The 26,595-nt window shown below is 40.7% G+C and overlaps 1 protein-coding gene and 1 pseudogene across 2 annotated transcripts in view; one reads left to right on the plus strand and one right to left on the minus strand.

The window, feature by feature from the left end:
- Positions 1–213: 213 nt before the first annotated feature.
- Positions 214–26,595, minus strand: part of LOC126406266 (kinesin-like protein KIF20B) — a 72,317-nt gene continuing 45,935 nt past the window's right edge. Inside the window, exons 31-35 of one of the 2 annotated variants that reach the window (XM_050070413.1) lie at positions 21,108–21,149; positions 10,943–11,017; positions 10,296–10,413; positions 6,309–6,463; positions 214–1,635 (exon numbers count right to left, since the gene is read on the minus strand). In XM_050070413.1, the coding sequence (XP_049926370.1) occupies positions 1,555–1,635; positions 6,309–6,463; positions 10,296–10,413; positions 10,943–11,017; positions 21,108–21,149 (471 nt within the window). In that variant the 3' untranslated portion in view covers positions 214–1,554. The remainder of the gene's footprint in view (positions 1,636–6,308; positions 6,464–10,295; positions 10,414–10,942; positions 11,018–21,107; positions 21,150–26,595) is intronic. The other variant, XM_050070414.1, reaches the window with a different exon arrangement.
- LOC126406583 (histone H4-like) lies at positions 18,676–19,929 on the plus strand (annotated as a pseudogene).

Below are 26,595 nucleotides of genomic sequence, written 5' to 3' on the forward strand. Positions count from 1 at the left end.
GTGTCTCATTTCTTAGGGAAAGATCTCTACCCTAATATTTCTCACTTCCCTCATCAAAGGTTATCTCGCAAACGAGGGCACTCAATACCAAGTGGAGGATTTAAGGGGTAGACATGGGATTGGACCAATGTGTCTCGGCTGTCTACTTGAGTTCAGATCATCATATTGTCAATACCAGGCTCAAAGAAAAAACGCAAATTCCGATATATGAGAAGCAAATGTTTGTATTTTTAATAGTCAAATGACTTAAGATCTATAGAAAACATGATGGTATGAGTATAAAGGATGGAATGAGTGAAATATAGAAAAGTGCACATTTTCAGAAAATAAACCTCAGGAATGAAAGTTTCCTTTTAAACATCGTCAGTTTAAACAACATTTTACTGTACATAAGATCAAACAATAAGCAGTCCTTCATCAAGAACATAATAGTGAACTGAAAAGCTCAACATTCAAGTGGCTGCTTTTAGCAGTCGGAGACAGAACCCTGAACTATTACAAGAAGACTGCATGAATGTGTTTCAGTAACAGGTACACAGCAGAACCATTGATCATTTTGTCCAGCCTTACCTAGCTTTAGTGTACGATCACATTTTGTTCCTTTTCTTAAGTTTGTTCGAGGAAAGAGATAAAGTGCAGTAGGAGTCTAGTGAATGTGTAGTGGATGTTTTACAGCTGAATACAAAGTAAACTACAGAGGCACTTGGCATCTGAATATCTGAACCATTATGAAAATGGAAAAAAAAGTTGCTGAGAACAATGTGAGACATTTTTAATGCTCCCTTAGCAGCTCTGTTGATATCACTTTCAGAAAATAAGTCAGTGGTTCACTATGAGATAAAGAAGTTATTCCTGTCAACAGAGGTTTGAAAAATGAAAATAAACTTTAAGTGATGGAGCTTACTCAAATAAGTAAAAATAAACAAAAAATACAAATAATGACCAAACTCTAGCCCAGCCCGATATTTCAATAAAAATTGCACATGAAAAATAAGAAAAAAGGCAGCATCTTATGTCTATAAAGTGAAAAGATATACAAATTTAGAGTGCTTATTATTTAATAGAATAAACGCAGTGACTGGAGGCATTTTATGGTAAATGTGGACAACACAGCATCTCTCAAAGAAAAAAAATCTACAAGACAAAAGTTGATTAAATCATTTATCAGTTTTTTGAAAGAATAGTTCAACATTTTGGGACATGTTTTTTTCAGAGTTAGATTTAATAAAGATCCCATGGATAACAGTGGTATTAATCTTCTCATTGAGCTCTGAGCAGAAAAAAGAATAAGTGGGCTTTCCAAAATGTTGAACTATTCCTTTAACTGCCTGCTTGCCACGTAGGTGTATATTAGTAACGTGGCTCTACTTTAGTATTTAACTATTCAAATAAATGTTTTAGATTAAATAAGATAACTTAAAGGTTATGTTTTTACTTTAGAGCCATCGTAACACAGAACATGTGTTGGGCTTAAAGCAGCTAAATGCTCCCTTCATTTTATTAAGATAGTGTTCAGCCAAAAACAGATGGTGTACAGTACTCTAAGTGGGTTAATTATTTAGTCATCTTGGGGCGCAGGCGTCTCTTAATGATCTGATGGTCACTTTCCTTCTCCTCTGGCTCTCTGCTGATGATCTATAACGAGACAAGAACAAATTGTTAAACACGTGTGTGTATTTGTGTGTAACAGTACAGCGGCATGCCAAAGTTTGGGCACCCCTGGTCCAAATTTTGTTTACTTTGAGTTGATAAGTAAGTAGAAAACATGAAGTCTAAGATGACACATTTCTTTTACAGCTTCAAAACAACAAAAATGAAAAGGGCCTGAGGCACATGTTTGGGCACCCTGCCTGGTCAGTACTTAGTAGCATCCCCTTTGGCAAGTATCACAGCTTCTAAATGCCTTTTGTAACCAGCTAAGAGTCTTTCAGTTCTTGTTTGGGGGATTTTCTCCAATTCTTCTTGCTAAAGGTTTCCAGCTCTGTGAGATTCTTGGGCCGTCTTCATGCACTGCTCTTTTGAGGTCTATCCACAGATTTTTAGTGATGTTTAGGTCAGGAGACTGTGAGGGCCTCTGTAAAAACCTTCAGCTTGCACCTCTTGAGATAGTCTATTGTGAATTTTGAGGTGTGTTCAGGATCAGTGCCCTGATGTAAAAGCCTCTTCTCTTTTTTTTTTTTTTTTTTTACAGATTTCAACTGAATCCATTCTTCCGTCTACCTGTAAAATGTTTGCTGTACCACTGGATGCAACACAATCACAACGCATCATCGAGCCACCCTCGTGTTTAACAGCTGGACAGGCGTTCCTTTTTTCTCCAAACACACCTTTGCTCACTGCATCCAAAAAGTTCTGTTTTAACTTCATCAGACTACAGGACTTGTTTCCAAAAAGCACCAGGCTTGTTCAGATATTCCTTCCGCAAACTTTCTACACTGAATTTTGTGGTGAGGACACAGAAGAGTTTTTTTTTCTGATGACTCCTTGTCACAGTAGAACAGTGCACCACCACTCCAGAGTCTGATCAATCTTCCTGCAGGTCATACAGGGATTTCTATTTGCCTTTCTAACAATCCTGCAAGCAGGAAGTTTTTCTGGTCTTCTAGACCTCAGCTTGACTTCCACAGTTCCTGTTAACTGCCATTTCCTAATTACATTACAAGCTGAGGAAACAGCTACCTGAAAACACTTCAGTCTTCTTATAGTCTTCTCCTGCTTTGTGGGCATCAGTTATTTTAGTTTTCAGAGTGCAAGGCAGCTGTTTAGAGGAGCCCATGGCTGCTGATTGTTAGGACAGTGTTTCAGGAGTCAGAGTATTTATAAAGCTTTGAAATTTGCATTGCCTGGCCTTTCCTAACGATGACTGTGAACAAACCAGAGCCCTAAGAAGCTAATTAAGGTCCAAGACCCTGTAGAAGTTGTCTGAGAGGTCAAATGTCTTGGGGTGCCCAAACTTTTGCATGGTGCTCCTCTCCTTTTTCTCGCTCTAAAATTGTACAAAACAAACAACAACAACAAAAAAACTCTGCTTAAAATGTTGAGAGGCATGATTCATCTTTAACTCCATGCCCTTTGGAGATCAGTTCATCTTCAACTTCATTAGCTACTCACAGTAAACAAAATTTTGACCAAGGGTGCCCAAACATTTGCATGCCACTGTACGCTTTAAGAGGCACAGACCCAATCTTTTATTGTGCTTTGAGAACTTAGTTACAATAATCACACAAGTTAGTTATAATTAGTATTGATTAATAAATGCATCTTTGTTTATTTTTGCACTTAGGTGACATAACCGTAAAAAGGTCAGTTCCAACTGATGTGATCTACATAAACAATGTAGAAAGCAACTAGCCTTTACTAAGATACAGATAATTACCATACAACACGTACTCTGAGAACCACTCAATACAGTGCAGCATTAGAAGAAGTCTGCTGCTATTCATTTTTTATGGCATGTCACTGAATCCCTTCTCAAGGCTCTGTGGGATAAGTGCCGTGGGATTTACAAGTGGTGCGAGAAAGAGATTTGGAGTTGAAAAATTGTAAACTTACACAAATGAGGGAAACATTTGCAGCTGCGTAGAGACAAAGTATAACAAAAATATGTCCCTTGTCCCAGATATTACTAATGCAAGCAAAAACTAAGTGCTACTTGGCACCAAGACTCATAAATGGTTGAAGAAAGTGCAAGTTGCTTAAGAAAAACCAAGCAACATTAACACACTCACAGAAAGTCTTCGTTGTAATAAACTGGGATGCAAATTGAATTTGTTTGTACTGCTCAAAGCACTTAAAAGTTCTTTAGTCAAACAATTCCTTCAGTGGAATCAATGAAAACTGTCCAGAGTGAAGAACTACTACTGCTAAATGGCAAATATTTGGTTCAACTAACTCAGCTGTTATCTGAAAGCTGTTCCTGCTGCAGTATAAGTTGCTTTATGGCTCACTAGTTTCCCATCTTTAGTTACAGGGAGTACATCATAGGTGACGAGCCTTGAAATGTTAAGGCCAGGTTGGACATGGACACGTTTTGCTACTTAGACTGTCCAGTAAGGCAGCTGAAATAAGACTAGAGTAAATAAGTAAGTGCTCTGATATCTAAAACAAAAATCTGTTTCCTAATACCAAACACAAGCAATGAGGTATAAAGGATAGTTTTTATGTGATAACCTGTCAGGGTGACTCTTGATTGGGGTATAAAGCTTGGCATCCATTAAAATTCCATATCAATACTTTCATTGATACCCTATTTTGAAGAATACAACCATTCTTCTACAGTCTACAGATTAGCTGGGCAAAATCAGCATAAATGCCGTTGGAAGAATTAAATGAGGAGGCACCTTCTTTCAGGGTTGTTTGCAATTTAGAATACTTAAGAGCTTTCCATCTATCCTTCCCTCGACACACTATCCACTTACAACTACAATAAAGTCCTAAATGATATTGATGGTGACTTAAAGAGATGGGGTGTGCTCCCTATCTCGACTCAGTCTAGACTTTCACTAATTAGAATGAATGCATTGCCTCGTGTCAATTGTATTAGCTCAATGGTAACTTAAGTCCCACTGGATAAGCGCTGGAAGAAGTTGCATTCTGTTATCAGCACCTTTTTGTGGAACAAAACTCCAGAAATAAAGCTTCTACTTTGAAAAGAAAAATGACCAGGAGGCACTAACCTGCATAAGATTGAATGGTACTAATGCTAATTTGCTCTGTGTCTACTTAAATGTTGCTGAATCCAAAGACTTGTGTGTCATGGTGCCCCACTGAAGAGCAATTACCATATCCACATCACCTACCATATTTGATATATTCCAATATGCCCACTAAGAAAGTGAAACAGAACAGTGGCATCACAGTGTGTGCAGATGAACGGTGTTTGGCTTCACCTAGAGCTCTCCGCCCATCCGGTAACGGGGGTCTGTGTGCTGGCGTTGGCACGGGGGGGGGGGGAAGCCTGCTCATCTGCACACACTGCGATGCCACACAGCTGGTTCAATATCAGCAAAGTTTCCCTTTATATTCATTGTCTTGTGTGGCGATCAGCAGTGATGTGGTGGTTCACTTTTACACTGTGATCTGTAGCCTATAGTTCGGCTTTAGCTTCTAACTATCTTTGTCTTTTTAACCTGTTGTTGCTGCTGAGTCAGTTTGACATCCTGGATATATCCTTCAAACACAGACTGTAGACCCGTCTGTCTGCTTCTCTCTGGAAGGCTTATATAAACCTTTGATATTAATACCTCGTCAGATATGGACTGGCACGCCACATGGTCAAATATCTCCCCATCGTCCAGAAACCCAACCCATCAAATGATACATTAACTCACAGGTGTTATCTCACACCTCGAATATTACATCAAATGAAACAGAGCTGATCCATATTGTGACTGATGTCCAGGCATTACTGTTGGCACTTTTCTTCATCTGGTTTGGCAGTGCCCAGAGATTAATAGATTTTGGAAAATGTCTCAAGTATCATAACTAATTTTTTTTATAGAGCCATCCCTTACTCACAGTGTCTGCTATTACTCAATGACAACTCCTCTTAGGCCCTAAGTACAAATGATGGGCGCCTCTTGTTAGCTGGTCTCACAGCTGCCAAAAGAATAGTAGCCTGTCATTGGAAACCAGCACGTACACTGTCAGTGAGGGAATGACTCTCCTTTTACCGGGACATTGCACAGCTGGAGCTTTCTACAGCACAATCACATTAAGCCAGCCACACAAAATAGTACCTGCTGGTAAAAGCTACTAAAGAAAGGAAATGTTTTACTATAAATATTTGTGGGTAACTGGCGTTTTTAGGTATGTTTTCATTTTCTTTTGCCTGCTTGTTTACTCATTCAAAATATTATCCATGGTATATTTTGCATTGGTTGGTTTTTATATAAATATCTCTCCATCGGTTGGTACACATACCGTGCTCTTACAACTTGATATTGTCAGAGCTGATTACAAGGGGGGGAGTTTAAGTCAAATTTAAAGGACTGAGAAAATGCACTATGGGTCATCGTGATTGCTCCTAAAATTTTTACTGAAAATTATTCCTGTTTATGTCTTTGAAGTGTTTTTTGTATGGTATTTTAACTGGATCTTGTGCTTGCTCATTTATGGTGTGTGACAGTTGTATTAGTCTGTTTGTGATTATTGTAATGATGTTTATGCTGCCCTCGTGGCCAGGTTGCTCTTGAAAAAAGACTTTTAATCTCAATGAGACTTTAACCTGGTTGAATGAAATGTGTGTGTTTGTGTACAACAACGACTCTTAGTGCTTATATAATGAGTTTCTGTATGACAGCACTTACTGGATGTGAGGGCATGTCCATGGGCGAGGAGATCTCAGGCCTGTAAAGTTTTCTTTTGTTCTTCTTGGCTCTCAGACTGAGGGATGAAGAGGAGGAAGATGAGGCTGCTGAGTCTGCATCAACCCGACCGCTCACCAGACTCATCATCTTCTTGGCTGCAGAGACGGAGACAATTTCAGAAGAACATGCTGAATAGAAACTTTAGACAGATTTAGATCTTTTAACTGATTGCTTAATTTTATGTTTAAAGGTTATCAACTGTGCTCGGTGTGTGAATTTGACTATGAATAAATCATTTTAAGAGCAGACACATAGCATTAGTGTAATTACTGTAAAAACCGTCACTGAGTGGCCTGTCAGACAATACTTGTTAGCGGGATATCAGGGTTTTCCCTGGGTTTTTTGAGACCAAGGTGGCAGAGGCCTGTGGCGGGGGGCATCTTGACAGCTGTACTTTCAGATACGGTCCCTCCCTCTATTAAATATGAAAAGAGGCCCCCACATGCTTGAGCTTTACACTGCTGGCTTGTATAATCAAAACAGACACGTCCTGTGATTTTCAGCCTTCTATGATTATACTTACCCTTTACAGCAGACACATCCTGACAGCTGAGAATATTACTGTCAGGTATTGTCCCCCTCTATTAAATATGAAAGGAGACTGAAAATCACAGGACATGTCTGTTCTGATGATACAAGTCAGTGGCCCTGAAATGTGTGTTTCTCTTCTATAATACACATTCTACATCTCAGAGGCGACGTCTTTCCACATACGGGCTTCCTTCGCCTTTCAAACGGGGCAGAGCTCCGTGGGAAACAGTAGGAGAGACACAGCCCAAGGAGGAACCGGGATCTGACACAACACCGGAGGGAGAAGCAGGTCCATGGAGCTGTGCGCCAGACGAAAAAACAAGCGTGTCGCACTGAATGCGCACGGCTACGGCGTTGCTTTGGGTTGTCAGCGCACATGATACACGTCTACATTAGAAAGTAATGGGTTTGTGTGTGCAAAAGACGCTACATCTGAACGCCCCTCATGCACATGCACACACACACACACACACACACACACACACACACACACACACACACACACGCTTTAATCAAGGCGGCGGCCAAAATCACTCAGGCGGCCCGCCTTTGTCTTAGATAGGCAGAGAAAACCCTGGATACAGTTTGTCACTATGTCACTTTTATCCTTTAATCACTGGCATACTTATCTTTAAAACACTGTAGCATCTGTAACACTGTTATGGTTTTAATTTACTGTTCAGGTGGAGGAAATAATCAAAGGAGCAGACTGCAAGGTATAGAAAGAAAAGGATGGGAGGAGGAGAAAGATCAGTGATAAAAGGGATGGAGGAGGGAAAGGATGGAGAAAGAACAGTAGATGGTGAGAAGAATGAGTGATGGAAGGAGGGAAAAGATTAGGAAAGAAAAGAGCGAGGTGTTGGAGGAAGCAAAATAACGAAGATAAAAGACAACAAGGGACAGGAGGGAACTGCAAGCGGCAGAAAGAAAGAGAGAAAGAAAGAGAGAGAGAGAGAGAGAGAGATGGAGGGAGGATCAGATGGCGGCAGACGAGCACCCTTGCGTCGGAACCCTGGGGCGACAATTAATTGACCGAGTGAAACTGCCGGTCCCCGAGGATAAAACTCAGAGATGACTCTGGTTGATTCCAATATGTTCCCTGTCTTAACTTTCTCCTCTAAGCCATCATTAGTGTCCCAAACTTGCTGCCCTTGCCCGGTTACTTTGTCAAACCTGTGTTATCCTTTGCCAAATAACTCCGGCAGGAACTCGGAGCTTTGTCCTTGTGTGTCCTACGTTGTTTTGCTGCACACAGGTTTTCAAATGGGAGATTTAAAAAAATTCTACAAACCCATCTGGGCCATGCGATTGCCTCCTGGACTCTATCAGTAAATGACTGGAGGTGAATGAATATAATGCATCACAAAGCAGAGGGGAAGATGCATTGTATATATATAAGCAAGCTTTGGTGTTTTTATGCATGTGTGTGTGTGGGAGGGTAGATTGGTTCTAAAAAGCCCCAAGCCAGTGACCTTGGTGTTCTTTTTGATCACACTTTGAATATTAAAGCTCATTTTAAATCTCACCAAAAATGATTCTTAGTATCTCAGTAATATTGCATCAGTAAAGCAATTTCTGGAAAGGGCAGATACTGATAGACTGATGCAGACTTTTATCATTTCATATCATCATATCACATTTTCTTCCAAGATGCCTTTAGATAATTTGCCGATCATTTAAAATGCAGCAGATCATACGCTCACCAAGATTAGGAGAGCAGAATGCATTACACTTGTTTTAATCATTGCCTATTGGTTTCAAAACAGACTTTGACAAATCTCATGAGAAGACCAGAACCAACAATGTTCATCTGTCTCTCAATACTCTGACTTCCTAAAACAGTTATATAACGTCATTTTCTTTAAAAGGCCATTATAGTTTTAAACAAACGCTACTCAAACAGAAGGAAATAGTTAATTCGTGGGGGACTATTTCCAGTGGTGGATTAATATTTATTTGGTAAGTCTAGTGAGAATTTGTAGCAGCAGGACTGTGTATGTGGGACAATATTCAAACTAAATTAGTGTGTGCTTTTATGGTAATGAGGGAACATGTCACACAGTGCAACAGACCTGGGGAAGCAAGAGTTGATCAGCATTTTTAAATTTAAGTAACTTGGAGGGCCTTGTTTGGTCTGTACTCGACTCAGAATTTCGTCAGTCAAACTGGATTTGGTCGTTCAACATGAATATTCAACTATTCATTCCCTTTTTCCCCATACAAAGTTTGAACAGGGTTCGGCAGGACAGTGCAAATCATGTAGTAAACAAATCAAGTTTGCTTTTCGAGCTAATGCGTGCTAACTATGCTGATGACCTATCTGAAATGTGCAACCTTTTTTTTTTTTTTTTGCCAACACCAGATATCAAACTCCAAGAGACTGTATCATATTAAGTTGTGTGAGCTGCAACTTCACCACTTCTATACAGAAGGTCTCTCTTTCTTCAGGCAGCTGCCTCCATCTCACGCCGGATTAACACTGGACGTGGAAGGGCTGCGAAGTGCAGCGATTTTCTGTGGAGGGTTGCAACGTCCTTTCAGTGCCAATGTTAAGCTACTCGGCTGTTCACACAAGATGCGTTGCTGCACTGAGCTCCAGGGCCGGCTCACTAGATGCAGCATGTCTGGTGTGAATGACCAAGCGACTGCTGATGCGATAACTGACATATCGAGGCGCTTCCATGTCCACTGTGAACATGACGTCACTCGGACTCACCCTGGGTCTGGGTCTGCAGCTGTCTGTACCGAAGAGCAGTGTGAAAGCAAGGAACACGGAGATTGAAACAACACCAGAAGTGAACTACACACTGACTGCCAAAAACAAACAAACACAAAAAACAACCAAAAATACATAAATACCCAAACAACTGCACGACTTGAAGGAATCTCAGTCTACTGAGGGGTCCCTCACAGATCATTTGAATTTCAGGGGGCAGCCCAAGCCTTTCTTGACTTCAAATGAGTTTTATTTTTATGTATTGCACTTTTAATGATTGAACATACAAGTTTAATTTGCTGGATTTTAATTTCTTATGCAACATAATCTGTGGTTTTTGGAAAGTACTCTACAAATGAAGATCAATATATTTACATAATTTGTAAGGGGCATTCTACTTTGTTTGATCCAATGTTTTTTTTCTAGGATCTTCTTTTATCTTTGCCACATTCTAATTAATTGAATAACAAGTGCGCTTACCCCTTCCTGCTCAGAAATGTCATCAGCTGATTAAAAAACCGTTTGAACCCTCCACTGGTGTGTGATGTCACTTTGCTGCATCATCATATTTAAGTTTGAAATAAAATATTCGCTCCTCACTCTCATAAATCTCCAGATAGAAGAAGCAGATAAAAGTTAAATGTCTCCCGCAGTAAAGGATCACACACTGACACACTAACCTTTACTGCCGAGCAGCGTGGGGGAGCTCTGCAGGAAGTCTCCGATCTTCTGCAGAGTTCCTTCCTTTCTGCTGTGGATGCTGCTCTGGGAGTTATGGCGACCCGCTGAGGAGGAGATCTGATCACAGACGACAGTGAACCGAGGTTACTCTACCAGCACGTACAGTGTAAAAAGCTGTGGGTGGCTTACAGTACAAACATACTGAAAAATGACTGATCCAGTTTAAAATAAAAACTAAGATGGATGACAAACGTTACAACATCTATGAATTTTTAGAAAACCACCTCATGGGTCACAGTGGAGCAACTGTACTTAGTGTAATTGTGCATGCATACAGTAAGCAGAAGACATTTGCTGTGTGTTCTCCATAGTAATAGCAATCTAAGCAATTAATCTAGCAAGTAAAATATTATAGTATAAATCACACTGACAGCCAAACCTACAAAGACAGAGGACCTTGTGCAAAACAAATGTGGCCTCCTGATGTAAGAATGATGACTTCAACTTTGTGCTGTATGAGTAGGTTTTGCTACAATGACGCTTTAACTGTGAATTATTTATGTTAAACAAGTATAGCATGTATCAGAGCACATCTTTATGGTTATGAATGTGTCTGTAAGTGTGTGTGTTTCTGTCTGGTTGTCACCTCCTCCTGGTGTGGGGTCAGCTTTGGCGTCAGTTTGGTCCTCGTGTTCCTTCTGTTCTCTGCCTCCACCTCTTCCTATCGACACACACACACGCACAAGGACATACACAATGAAGACACACAAACAAACCAAGTGTTGAAGCTCTGAGTGCGTACTGAGTCATCCGTACCAGAGGATTAGTAAGAGGCTGATGAGCAGAGAGGTTAGGAGGAGGCACACAGCTAAAAACAACCATGAAATGTTCCATAATGACAGGAGAGTTTGGACAAAATGGGGCAGGTCATTAATACGATGTAGACATCAGGAGAAAAACATTCTGACACTTTGCGCACCGGCCTCAGCGGTCGCTCAATTCCACTTTTACCACTTTTCCAGCTGGAATAATTCTCAGGGAGCGAAAACAAGCTCCAATTTAGGGTTATTTACCTGCCACAGGGGCTTGAAGAGTTGACAAGCTTAACTGCTACCAGTCAAAATATGTTGTCTGGGAGTCTCAGAAACACCCAATTAATCTTTAGTTTTTTACTTTCAAACAAGATTCCAATGTCAGTGACAAGCACCATTGTCAACCATGTGTGGAAAACCTTTCATTAAATCTAAACAAAGAAAACAAATACGCGTGTCTGACGTCTGCTGCAGTTCCTAGTCAAAACAATCTTGGAGGGAAGCCTCTGGCTCTCAGGAAGAAAGTAAAGGAAAATCTTTAATGGTGTAAAATACTTCCTTTATCTCTTTTTATACCCCTGGCATGCCAAGGATAACCAGGTTGCAGGTGTTTTTCATTAAGTCAAGCATCTGACATTTTTCTCCCTGGTCTGCTGTCTGAGAGGTGATGAGTTGAATGACATGGCGTATGGGTAAATGGAGAATGATTGCATAAAAAATCTAAATTGGGACCTTTACCTTCAAAATCTGATTGTTTCTGATGTGTCAGTTTCCCATGTTTCTGGTCTTCTCTTATTTAAGTGATATTCCACCTAGGGCTGGGCGACGTGGACAAAAATTCCTATCCCGGTATTTACAGGCTCACTGCCGACATGATATATATTTCTGTATTTTCTACAAAATGGGCTACATGTTCAGTTGCAAGTCAAAGCCACATTTAAGATGTCACAAACAAACTGTGATCAAAATAAAATGCAAAGACAGGGATTTTCTTTCCCTGTTTGAAAATATAAAGCTGCAGAACATGTAAATGAAAATTGATATAAATTAAAATAGCATGGCTGTACGTTAACATTTTGCACATAGCACTGGAGCTACAGAGGGTTAAAGGTCTGCAGCACAGGACACAAAACTATCACGTGAATATAAAAGTATCAAGTCAGCATAAATCCAGTGCAGTTTGAAACAATTAAAAATCTTTATGAGGGGAGTTAGAAAGTGGTTTTCCATGGCCTTTCAAATTAATCTAGTGCTGTAGAATTATTTAAATATTTTTATTCATTTAGGCTATGAATCTTATTTATCTTTGTAGCATCAACAAAGAGGCTGAGGATCTGAAGGAGCAAGAGACACGTCTGTGGTGTCGCTGCATTTTTAAACAGATCTGTCGCCTGCATCCATGCGTGTTTCCATATTACACATTAGACCACAACTACCAAGAAGAACGGGGCCGCGCTACGATCCACCTCACACATAAACTAGCAGCGGAGCGCTGGATTGCACGTGTGCTGTGGTAATTTCATCACAATGACTGATTTAGCGTAGCACATGCAACATACAGACCGATGTCACACTGTAGACTAATTAACAGATGGATTAAACAGAGGAGCAGCTCTGTGTCTGCTGGAGAACGCGTGAGTGAATAAGTGGGGCGGAGCTGTGGGGAGAGTGTGAGAGAGGAGGGGCGAACAGTGGTGTGCGTATGTAACACAACCTGACCCTGGATCAATATAAATCTTGTTGTCTAAATTTATATCTGCTTAAAAATATATTGACATATCATGCAGTTGTTATATCACCCAGTCCTAATATAAACCTATAGAAAGAGACAATTAAATAACTGTACACTTGCACAGTCGGCAATCAAAGACTAACTAAGATATGAATTTTGCTTTGCAATGTGCAATGTATCAGTGTAGGATGTTACTTCACTGATGACTGAACCTTTTTATGGCAACCAGCCTCTTTTCAGAACGTCTACTGAGGTTTCATTTCAGGCATCAGTAGACAGAGTAAAAATGATTCAAACGTTGCATGTCAATGTTCTGGATGTTGTTTTAGGGCCAAATCAAATTGGATCAATTAAATTTTCTTCCATTCCTCAAGTTACACAAAATAGCTCTAGCTGTCCAAGTAAAGATTTACCAGGAAACTTTCCAAAAAACTTTTACACTCCTACTTATTTTGCTACTGGCACAACTAACTGTATCACTATTTCTTGACTCAAGACTCAAATGAATGTGGTTAAATCTCTGGTGTCGTCTTGCCTTTCTTACGGCCTGTTTCCACCAGATGCGTGTTGGTTGCGTCTCTGCTCCGGCACGGCAGCGGAGCCGATAGGATTCAATTCTAGTCAATGTGTGTATTTCCACCTGCTGCGGCTGTGCTGCGTTCCGGCTCCGTCACAGCTCCGGCAGTCCGGAGCCCTCCGCAACAGATACGCAGGACTTCTATTTTTGCCGGACGCCGGAGCACAACGCAGCAATTCAGCACAGAGCAGATCGTGCGGGGCAGGAAGTCGTGCACAGAAACACGATAAAACATCCGGTTAATTTTCAAAACGAAATACACAGTGTTCAGGCGGATCATATTTCCCTGCACTACACCTTGAAAACTACATAATGGGCGGAGACAGGCCTGAAGTCAACAGGTCAGAGGTTTTCAGACGTCATTTCACCCCGTTGACACCATGGACGAGGAGATATTAATCATGGCAGTGCACCGAGATGTCTTCCGGCGGAGCTGCACCGCTCCGCACAGCAAACGCAGCTGGTGGGTATTGACGGACGGCGGAGCACGCAGCGGATAACCAGCGCTGCCATTCCGCAACGGACACGCATCCAGTGGAAATCCGGCGTTAGGCTTCCAGTTACTCATGTTTTCTCATTGATTCATGGGTCTGATCACTTTAATAACCAGGTTGTCAGATTTAGAATCAAGATGTTATTTTTGTTGTTCACTGACCATTTAACCTTTAATTTATCCCTAGGGGCACCCGGGGGTAAAACACCCACCAACATTGGGACCTGGGTTAATTTTTCCTCAGCAGTGCTCCCAGCTTTCTGTGGTCAAACAAACATAATTGTCATTGTTTCAAGGTCGGGAAGCCAGTGAGGGATGACTCTACATCTTACACAGACTAACAGTGGGAGTCAGCAGTAACTAAGCCCACAGGGGAACTGGCCACCCCAAGGTGGGAGGAAAAAGAGTGTTTATAAAAAAAAAAAAAAAAATTCCATAATTCAAAAACACTCACACACAGACACAGAAAAACTTAATAAACCAACAGAGTCAGAAATGTGATGCATTTGTACAGTCCTACATCACTAAACAAATCCCTTGACATATTTTGCTACTCCAGCAAATGAAGCGATTCTGACTCACGACTAGCCGGTGGGGACGAGGCCGACCTGAGAGGGTGGCTCACCAACTGGGAAGTAGAGTGGGCGTGCTGGACGGTGTAAACATGCTCCACTTTGAAGAGCAGAAAAAGGAGTCATCAGTGACTCAGTAGATGCTTTTAAAAATAATCTGAGGAAGGAAGGAAAGAAGACAGGAATAGAGAAAGAAAAGTGTGGAAGTAGAGATTGGTAGAGATAAAAGAAATGTGAAGAAAGTACACAATGGAGCTGAAGCGTGTGCGTGCGTGTGTGTGAGAGAGAGAGAAAGAAGTGGAGAGATACCAATGAGTAGTGATAAGTGATAGCGATAAACCATAATTGGAGTGTGTGGAGAAAGTAAACAAGATAATATGTGCGTGTGTGTGCGTGAGAGACAGATGAGATGAGATGATAGAGGGAGCGTGTGGGGAAAGTAAATGAGACATGAGATAATGTGAATCAAGGCTGGGGATGAAGAAAGATGCAGCGCAGATAGTGAGCGGCAGGGATGTGCTGCGAGTAGAAGGTTTCTTGCTAAATTTCTAACAACTGACATGCACGCTGGATTCAGGTCCACCACGACTGCCCTTTACCACAGTGTGAGCATTCTGCACTTGCTCATTAGCATTAGCAAAGAGAACTGTACAAAATGTTTAGGTAACAGTGCTGAGGGTGGTTTTTGTCAGTTAAAATGACAATTGTTGCCAGGGGGAGATCATATCAGCTGTCGCTAATTAATGTTAATTCCACGAGTAAGTTGATAACAGGCCAAATTATACTTGTCTGTTGTCTGGTTAAAGTGCTCTCTACAAGCTGCTGTCTGCACTCTCAGATCTTTCATTCACATCATGTTAATCATTAAAGCTTATAAACCTTACACTTTTGACCCCAGTGTCTACAACTGTTATTTCAATGTGTCAGACACATGCTTCAGCATGTAGGTGAAGTGCTGGATTGGACTAAGCATCAGCAGATATCTAATATTAAAGCAACATTATGCACCTTTTTTTTTAACCTTAAGATAACAGCTTCAAAGACTGAGAAGTACAGGTATGGACATCATGACAGACGCGAAGAGATGGAAGAGAACTTTGATGGAGGAAGTAAGTAAGAGGAAAAAAAGAGAGTGACCAAGCAAGAGGGCAGACAAGAGTAAACTAACAAACTATTATAGGGTTGCAAACTGTTTATACCGTCCTGATGTAAGCTGTAGCAATCTGCCTCATGAAATGACAATCTAACAGTAGTGCACATCCCTGCCAATGTTACTTATGAAAGAAAGCGTAACCTTATTGGTGTCATCCCTGTCTTGTGAGGTTTTGAAGGTGTTCCAGATATCAAAAGTCACATTTAAACGCTTAGCGCACTATGTATTAGGTTTTAGCTGCATCACGGTATTACAGGTGCTCATCTTTCTATTTACCCCATACTGGAGAGGTTGTCTTCATAGTACACATCATGCGACACTAAAGGTCAGTCTGGTGGAACAGGCAGCTGAGCAACTGCGAGTGGTGGGGACAATATTGCAAGACTAAATAGCTGGCCAGTGCTGTGTCCACAACATCAGACAGAGAGCAAACATTTTTATTTTAGGGTTTATTTGGAGATTCTTGGAAGAGTGGAGATACTAACTAAAGGACTAACCAAGACGGTTTTGGGAAGTTGCATACAGTTTCTGTTGAGTTTGAAATGTTTTTTTTGTGATCTGTTTTATGATGACTTAACAACAGTTAAACTTAGTTCGGTTAAAAAGAGAAATGAGAATTTTGAAAGAGAAGCGTTGTATTTGTCTGTTTAATAAGGAAAATAGGTGTAAGAATATTCACTTTCCTGACGTTTTTTTTAATGGGCAAGGCTTTCTGATTAGGTGGACATGATAACCTTTAATACACATAACGTTATTCATACCCACAACAGAAAATACTTTTTCCCTAACCTGATATGACGTGTGCGCTGCACATGCAAGCATTTTTGATAATCGCCTCCGTCCAGTCCGTCTTATCGCATTTAACCATAGTTAGACAGGCAGTGGCGGCTGGTTTACAATAAAATTTAAGTTTTGAGCCATGACTCCTATTCTGGCACACAATAACACTTTGACACTCCTATCTAGCCTCCAGCCAACAAACTGATCATATTGTGATGTTGGCCTTAAAGGGGTCAATTAATTTGACTAAAAATGGCAACAGATCGTAGCGACGTTGCCAGTTGAGGGGGATGGGCAGTACATTAATACTGTCATATAACGTATACCCCGTTAAAATTCAAGGAAGGTATGAAAGTATGAAAAGGCTGGTACCGCCCAAGCCCACATATGTGCTGAAAACACAGAGCAGTGTTTGAGCAAAACTTAAACCATGTGTCATTCTTTTTTTTAAATTTTAATTATTTTTGTGTTAGTGTTACAGAGTACAATATTTCTGTAAAATCCTCTGTTACTGTACCCTGTCAGTAAACATGGTTATTTAGCTTCTGACATTGTATTCACAGGTTTCACACCCTTCAGCTTGTCAACAAAAGCTCGTGTTCAGACTCTGTCAGACAGGAATGACACCAATCACATTAGAGCCTTTGTCATAATCATTTATATATAACATTGGCACTAGAGTTTTAGATTGTCAGTTTCCATGGCAGATCACTACAGCCTACGCCAGAACACTATAAACAGTTTGCCTTTCTGCAGACTTATGCATTCACGACAGTGGTGTACCACTCAGAAACTGTGGTGGCACCAAATCTCAAAACTACCAATTCTTGCGTAATGTTGCTTTAAAGAACTTGGATCAGGATCAAAATACCAAAAACATCCTTGTTTGGGACATTACTAATATATTTGACACATCTATCTGCAATAAGATAATATTGGCCTTACATAAGTACCACAAAATGTCAAACAATACCAAGTGTTTTACGTTTGTGGCCAAACTTGCTGTTGCATTCCTGCAGACAGTAAGTCAAGGCAAAAGTTAATCCTCCACATACACGTGCATCTCTTTCAAAATCAATCAAAGTTACTAAGAACAGAAGATTTTTGTTTTTTTGTCAGCCACTATTATTATCTTGGAACAACTGATGACTGACTCATCTAAATACACTGTGATTTGGAGGAGGAGAATACAAGCGGTGAAAACAGAGGGGGGAAAAGACTACATGCTGTACTGTAGGGAAATACCAGTTATGCAGTACAGTTTATCAGTGTGTATGACAGGTCGACTCCACGGTGCACAGGGCCACACCGACATCAAAATCATACGAGCTAAAAATTCAGATAAAGATTTTCTGGGACAGCGGCGAGGTCTCTTCTAAAGAAGAGCCACAACATCGTCAATAAATCATTAAGAACTCATCTGCTGAACAGACAGACGTGGCTGGCTGGGAGAGATGCGGCTTCATGAGAGGAGGAGAAAGGAGGATTGAGAGTTGGAGGCATGCCTGAAAGATGTTAAAGGACAGAGAGACAAGAAGAGAAAGAGAGAAAAATGAGAGGGCGAAATGCAGAAGGACAGAAGAGAAAAAGATTGTGTGCACAGAGTAAAAGCTGAAGCACTTTATTTGCTCGTGTGTTTTCACGTTGTGCCAGTTTACATGATCCAGCCTGCCAACACTCCATTATCTCGGAGAAAAATTGAATGGCGCAGGAGTCTGGATGGCTGATGAAATCGGCTGCTGTATCGCTGCTGGGTCACTGCCTATAGATGTCAAACTTATCAGATAAGAACCCACTTTTCCATGCAACTCTCTGCCTCGGTGTCACAACGATGAAATAGAAGCACTCTATTTAAGAGGTAGCAATTAAATTTGCATTATTCCATTGATTTTGACAGTATAATTACTTCAAAAACAAGACAATTGGCAAGAAGAATAGAAACATCTACTTTGCATTTAATATTGTTTAAAAGCAGGAACCAGAAAGAGGAACGCTTCTCCTGTGACAAGAATTTGGCAAGTTATCCCAATTATTTTATAATTTATAATGAATAAGAAACACATTAATACAACTGATACATAGATCTTGAATTAAGCAAAAAGTAAATACAGATGCAAATACAGCCTATCCATTTGCTAACAAAATTGCCAATACAGCTGTGATTGACCAATACTGGCAGATTGATCAGTAATGTAATGAAGCAGAAGCCGAGAAGGTTTCCTTAAATAATCTGAGCACAAAGCTGCCACTCGGAGCAATTTGAAGATAAAAGCTTTCACAGAAAACACTCTGATCGACAGAGGGAGAGGCATACTACTTTTTTTTAGAAATACGAATTGAGAAATTAATACTAAAGGTCAAGTGTGTAGGAGTTAGGGGGATATACACGTCAGCCACTGCAGTTCTCTACATGCCTGGCCCATAGGAGAAGCTACAGTTGGTTGCAATCTGCAACCTCACTGCTAGATGGCACCAAATCCTAAACACTAGACGAGAGTTTACTCTAGAATTTTTTTTTTTTGGGACCGCCGATATGATAATTATTATCCCAGAATTCCGGCCATCTATAACAACTGCTGATCCTCTTTGCATTCCAAGCACGTCAAATTAAATATCTTGAACGTAAGGAAGTGTCAATGAAGAAGCAATCTACTAATCCGAGTGATGGGTGGCAGAGGCAAAGGATGAAAAGGACTTGGTAAAGGAGGTGCCAAGCGCCACAGTAAAGTCCTTTGTGATAACATCCAGGGAGTCACCAAGACTGCTATCTGTCGTCTGACTCGTTGTGGTGATGCGAATCTCTGGTCTGATCTATAAGGAGACCTGCGGTGTTCTAAGGGTCTTTCTGGAGAACATGATCCGTGATGCCTTTACCCAGACCGAGCCTGCTAACTGCCATGGATTTGGTGTATGCTCTCAAGAGGCAGGGAGGCACTCCTTCACGCTACGGTGGAAAAATAGATCTGTCTGTTATAAAAATCTGGTCGATATCATACAAGTTTATATGTAATATGTCTTGGCAATATATCTTAAAGGTCACACAATATAGGCTATCCAAAAAAAAAAGACATATGCTGGCTAACGTAAACACTGCATTAGACCATTAAATATTTTTATTGTTTGAATAAAATGTTTTCTCCAATGTATAAAATTGTGATTGGGTGTTCTGCACAGCACAATCACCATCCAGAAAGCTCTGGGAATGACATGTTCAGCTTGGACTGTGCAGCCTCATTATTGCATTTTATCAAGTTGTAATTTCTAAGGACAATTTTTGTAAATGCAGCAGTACAGGACAAAGTAATTCCAGTGGCGACTCCACACTCAGCTGGGAGCAGTGTGGGTCTTTGTTCATACAAGCGACACTGTAAAAATAATTTCCCACTTCGCGCCCGAGTTATCATTTTAAGTGTCCTTGAACAAGGAACTAAATCCCAACAATTTCCAGGAGCACTGCCCCGTGGCTCAACCTCCAATCTGACCTCCCTGTAGCAGGGAGAAAGGCTACAGCTAGATTGTACTCTCCTAAAGACTTCAAGAGTCTCTGTGGCGACAACAGCACACAAACCAAAGCTCCACTTCATTTCTCTCCAAAGACACTCAGGTAAACATGGTGCAAATAGAGAGACGGAGGGAATCAATAGAACACTTATGGCACTAACTTTGCTTGCACTGGCTACATGTTCACACACACCAAGAATTAAATTATAATGTGATCAAGGAAGAGGTAAAAGCAAGGAGGAGGACATTTATAAACCACACTGATTAAATGTTAATGTGAATGATGTAATGGTTACATGCGCACGATCAGAGTAAGATATCTAGAGAAGTTTTAAACAGTTTGCAATGTAGCCGTTGGACAAAAGTTCTGCAACTCTCTCCATCTTACAGGAAAAATACGTTTGGACAGCAGCCCTACACTATACCACAAGGCTATACCACATTAGCATCATGGATGTGTTTATGGGGGTGATTACTAGAGGGAATGTATGACACTGCAGAATAATGTGACGGGGGCGTCTTCAGGCATTAGTCACTTTGCTCTGTAGCATGGAAACGGGTAAATTAATGGAGCGCTCCAACAAGCGACCCATGTAAACATCCTCATTGGTGTAATGCCTCACTCTGCTTATTGGCTATAATCAGATTATGTGCAAGCAAATGCAGTCTCTATCTCTCTGTCTCTCCCTACTGTAAAACTCAGGAAAAAGAGTGAGACAGTCAGACCATCTGTTTTCAAATCTTTACCGAAGCAGGGAAGGTTGGATGAACACAGGCAGTGTTCTGCATCACCTCTTCACTGTTACTCATTCATTCCTGAATTTACTGTTGGCCAGGAGCCAATGGAGAAACTGGAGGTGCAAAACACTCTTAAAAGACAACAACTCAGTGTCTCTTAAGAGAAACGTTTCGATTTGTGAGGAAAGTTAGGGATGATCAAAAACACTCATGTAATATTTACATGCTGCCACCATACTGGAACTAACTGTATAAAATTCTTAACAAAATGGCGTTACATATTTATGATAAGTAATGATTTGGTAGCACTGCAAGTTTTAGCCCAGAATTGAAAGCTATACTGATGAGGTAGATGATGATGAAAAGTGTGATGACTGTGATGAGCAATGTCTGTTTGTCTTTGGCTTATGAGTATGGAAGGATGAAAATGTGATGCTGTTTAAAAAAATGTACCTCTTGTGTCGTTCGTCGTTTACTCCTCCTGAAAATGTGAGACTTCAGAAAAAACAAACAAAAAGAACTTGGTTAAATGCAAGCCTGTAATATGGTCCTCAGTTGAACAACAAACTAATTGCTCTATCAGAAAACTTTGCCATGCATTAAAGTGCAACTATAAACCACTAACTGAGAAACAGAAAACGAAAACTGAAACCATCAAAGTTTTAAACATATTTTGGTAGGTACCTGGTCAATATGTGTTTGATGATTATACTGTTACTAAAACCATGTTTCAGGCATGTTGTGGCAATGGTCTAAACCAATGCATGACCTAGACTATAATGATAAGGGCAACGTTTACACACAGTCACACCTAAGGACTCAAAGACAGGAGAAGCAACAGGATGCCAGTGTCACCCACTAAGCAGCACAATGCGAGGAAGGTGAGTTCTTTATGCAAATGTCTTCTGACGTGCATGAAAAACAACCAATCATGCTTTTTAAAAAATTCTTCAGAGACACACGCAAGCAAAAACTTGCCTTATTTTCCATTCCACTAAATAAAAGAGGTTCAAACAACTAGAATTAACACTGCTTGGTTGTCTGCTTCTGTGCCCCAGTCAAGATGCACTTAGTTTACATCAGTGTCTGTGAAAGAAAATGGATGCTTCACACAGATCTTTTCCCCGGCAGCACAGAGGATCTATACAATCAGCACAGTTTCAAGGTGGGCATCCAAGATTAGAGTCACCTATTCAGTATCTGACCAAATGTCTCCTCTTCTGTCCCTGAGTTATAACCTTGAGTTATGGCCAGAAAAGTGTTTTGTCATTACAGTAAAGTTCACCTTTTACCTTTTGGATATAAAGTGTCATCACTTCATCATCATATCATATTAAACATTTGTGTCCTCCTGTAATAATTACAAATAAATTATTGAGTTATAGCCAAAAACATGTTTTGTGAAGTCAGTGACCTTGACCTTTGACCACCAAATTCGAATTAGTTCATTCTTCAGTCCAGGTGAGCATTTGTGCCAAATTTGAAGAATCTTTCAAAAGGCCTTCCTAAGATATTGCTTTCATGAGAATGAGACCAATGCAAGGTCACAGTGACCTTGACCTTTGACCACCAAATTCTCATCAGTTCATTGTTGAGTCCGAGTGGACGTTTGTTTCAAATTAGAATAAATTCTCTGAAGGTGTTCTTGAGATATTGTGTTCATGAGAATGAGACAGACGCAAGGTCACAGTAACCTTGACCTGCGAGCGTTTGTGCCAAATATGAAGAAATTCCCTCAAGGTGTTTTTGATGTATCACATTTACGAGAATACGAACAACCTGATAACAAATGCCTCCTGCCACAGCTATTGCTGGCGCAGAGGCATACGAACGGAAAAGTTGATTTTAAGTCAACTAGGGCTACAGCTAACGATTATTTTCATTGTCGACTAATCTGTCGATTATTTCTTCGATTAGTCGACTAGTCATTTTATCGAAAAATGTGTTAAAATGTTGAAAAATTACGGTCTGTCTCTCCCAAACCCCAAAATTATTTCATCTAATGTCTTGTTTCGTACTCACACCAAAGGGTTTTAGTTCACCATCATGGGAAAGTGTGTAAAGCTGCCAATATTTGAACGTAAGAAGCTGCAATAAGAGTATTTTGGGGTACTTTTCTATGAAAAATGACTCAAACCGATTAGTTGACGACTGAAATAGTCACTGATCATTTTAATATTCAATTAGTCATCGATTAGTCGACTAATCGTTGCAGCCCTCAAGTCAACAGCTTCCCCATTCTCTTCAACATGACTTCAATTAGCTACCAACAAACATAAAAACAAACAAAAAACCCACATCATTCTAAAAACAAACAATGTCATGCACTAGTTTAGTTGCAATGTCAGAAAATAACTGCCCCACTTGAGCCAAGAATGTTCAATGCTAAACATGCCTGAAAGCTACAGGATGATGAGACTACCTGCCTTTGTCTTCACATGTGGTTGCCATGCAACCTGTGGAGGAAGTTACTGCGTTTTGTGTTTCTAGTGAACAGGTTTGACAAGAGCCCATGACTCATTCAAGTATTGGCTGTCTGCTTGATAATTTATTAGTTTACAGCACTCTTTGCACAGCACCAACACTGTTGAGAGAAGTGGTTCGCAAAACACGCACGCACGCACACACACACACACACACACACACACACACACACACACGTAACAACCACAGTTTCTTTTCAGTTAGAGTTTGAGTTTGTCATGACCTATTCAGACACTAAAGCAATGGAAGAACTTATATGGTTTACTGTTTCATGCCCTTTTGAAAGGCAGCATTAAAAGTTTATATAGTTCAGGCCCTGATGGGATTGTAGATGAAGTGCCACTGTTGCCACCATGGGGTACAGAGTCTCTTTTAATAAGCACTATTGGACTCCAAGTGTCTCTCTACTCTGCTGCATTCATGTTTAATGTTCAAAACCAACAGGCTCTGTGTTTTTGAAGATGCATATTACTCGTATAAATTCTGTGTTGTTCACATTTTGAACTCACAGACATGCCTTTTATGAAAATGCCACAAAACACAGCAACTTCAGAGAAACATACCCAAAAAAGAAAAACACATATATAACCGAAATGGAAGCAGTGGAAGCATTGTTCAAGATTTAAGAGCTGCTGAGGTTTCCAGGAGCATTAAGGTCTGTGTCTTCAGGGGCCACAAGATTTTTCTGGTGGCTTTAAAGAGAGCACAGACGGATATAACAGCTTTAGCTTCCCATCGGAAAGGGCTGTCTGACTGCAAGGTAAAGTGGTGAAAATATGCTAAATATAATCCTGAACTGATATTGATTTTTTTTTTCTTTTTGGTGGGCCTTTTTGTAAGGGAGCAAAAAGACATTTTGCCGTTGCCTTCATCCACAGCAGTACATTGCTAAGCTTTTGTGGTGGTACTCCTGCCTCCTTCTCCAGTGATGTTGCTTGGTACTTGTCTTTGGTCTCCAACAGATAAAAATCTTAAACTCACAATTGACGCATCCAGGGAACACGCCCTGTTACTTTCCCTAATAAAAATACATGTGAACAAGTCCATGTTGTAATCATGGAACCAAGTAATAAGCTACTTGACATGTGTGTTCTATGGTGTTGTATTTGTTTTGCCTTTTTTACTTTTTATGTATTGTTTGTCTTTTGGTGTTAAATGTCTGAAATAAGACGTGATGGAAGTCTGTTTTACTGCTTTACATATAGGCTTCTCAGTAAAAATATTTTAAATCATAGAAACAGTGGTGTGGTGTGACTTTTCCACTAGGTGGGACCCTATAGTATAGGTAACTCTGTGTATTTTTGTGCATTTAAACATTAGTATTATGTCACATAAACCACTGAGAGTGAAACTTATGTTTTGGATGTTATTATCATGCTGTCAGTGATGGCGTCACTGTTTTTGTTCCAGCGCTCTGCACAGACCTGACACCTGCCTTTCTGCCTGCTCGCACCCCTGCCTCTCTGAAGCTGTGGGTGCCACCTTCGCCAGGCAACGGAGTTGGTGGCATGAAGCTCCCCAGGGAAGGCCAGTAGAGAATAACCCTTTATTTTTAGGTATATGTACGATATTACCACAGACATAACTCTAATCTTCCATCACAATGTATGCTGTGACAGCTGTGGAAATATAAGTGACTTTGCCTAGCCTGAAACCTGCTTGCGGCTTTGATTCTGGCAATTGAGTTGCTTCCTTTTGTTGAGCAAAAAAGGGTTTGAACCTGGAATGGCCACCTACGTAATGTTTTTGTGTGGTGTCCAGCCAATATGGTCTCAAATAACTTAGATAAACTCTCCAGAATTACTGATGCAGCAGCAAACAAAAGCGAGTAACTTGCTGACTCAAAGGTACTGGAGAAAATCCATTTGAGCTCCATAACAACACAACTTTATTTAATGTGGTACATTCTCATCTCTTTTCCCTTTTGTCTACATTTCGTTGATGCATCACAACCACAGCCGCACGGACGCTCACACACCATAAATACTCACCCACTCTATCCAATTAATGAAGAGCTAAAGAGCGAAACTGAGCGAGATGGATGGGTTGTTGTTTTTGGTTGAGTGACCTGAAAAAATGCAAATCTGCTATTCTGGCTGAAAGCGCCGAGGATTTCACTGTTTGTCTGTGCCTGTCTGCGCGTTCTCCGACTCTCCCTCGCTCCCTGACCTCTGTGAGGCCCTATTAAGTGATGTCCCATTAATCAGTGGTGAACCTGTTCTCTGCCTGTGCTTCCGCTGACTCTCAGCTGGATCAAGGATAGGCCAAGATCCTGCTGCTCTGGCAGACAGACTCACACAGAGAGAGACCGAGTGAGTGGATGAAAAAGAGATATGCTGTAGGGGTCATTTTCAGGTGACTGAAAACACCCTCTGGCAAACATACTGCATATTCTCTTTCCCAGAGGCAACATTATCTCTGAGTGGCTTAATGTAACACACAATACCTTCTGTACAAATTACCAGTGTCAAAATAACCAAATAAAACATGTAATTCATATTTTCTAAGAGGATAGCTTAGGAATTTTTCTCATGGTTTCAATCCATGCTATTTTGGTAATTTTTACATGGTAGGCAGTGATATGTATTTTACGAAATATAGGGGGCCTTTAACAACACAATATTAGTAGCAGAATGCAGAGTATTGAAGCAAAGAGGCAGACAGACAAATCCAGACACAGAGTCCTAATGCACCACTGTCCTACCAAGTTGTAGTTGTTAACCTGCTAACAGTTGACTATTTACACATCCAGCAGACACAAAGTCTGGTTTGGTCACCTCAGCTCCTGAGAGCTAAAATTACAGATCATGATTGTATGCCTCCATGAAACAGTCAAGTTGCAGATACAGTTACATCCATGTTACACATGCATCCACAGGTTTTATGAGGTCACAGTGACCCTGACCTTTGACCATCAAAATCTAATCACTTCATTGTTAATTCCAATGGTTCTGCCAAATCTGAAGAAATTCCTTCAAGGTGTTCTTCAGATATTGCGTTCACGAGAATGAGATGGACACAAGGTCAAAGTGACCTTGACCTTTGGCCACCAAAATCTAATCAGTTCATTGTCCAAGTGGACATTTGTGCCAAATTTGAATAGATACCCTCATGGAGTTCTCGAGAACTGGGCGGTATACCGGTTTGTACCGAAAACCGGTATTTATTTTCGTTATGATATGAATTTTTCATATACCACAATACCGGTGAATAGCCCAAACAACATCCGGAACGTGCGCGGCGGGAAAGTGTTTCAGCGGGGACCCATTTCACCGCTGCACACCACAGGCACGCTTGAGCGGGTGAGAGTGAGAGCATAGAAAAGTTTAGAGGCGAGAATGGCTGCCGGAGAGAGTCCTGAAAGCAAAGCAACTGTACACGATGACCCAGAAGAACTCATACCAAAAAGAGCAGTGTTTCCCCTATATGCAACTAGCAGCGGCGCACCGCCGTTTAC

The sequence above is a fragment of the Epinephelus moara genome, chromosome 19 (genome assembly GCF_006386435.1).
Source record: "Epinephelus moara isolate mb chromosome 19, YSFRI_EMoa_1.0, whole genome shotgun sequence".
Classification (NCBI taxonomy): domain Eukaryota; kingdom Metazoa; phylum Chordata; class Actinopteri; order Perciformes; family Serranidae; genus Epinephelus; species Epinephelus moara.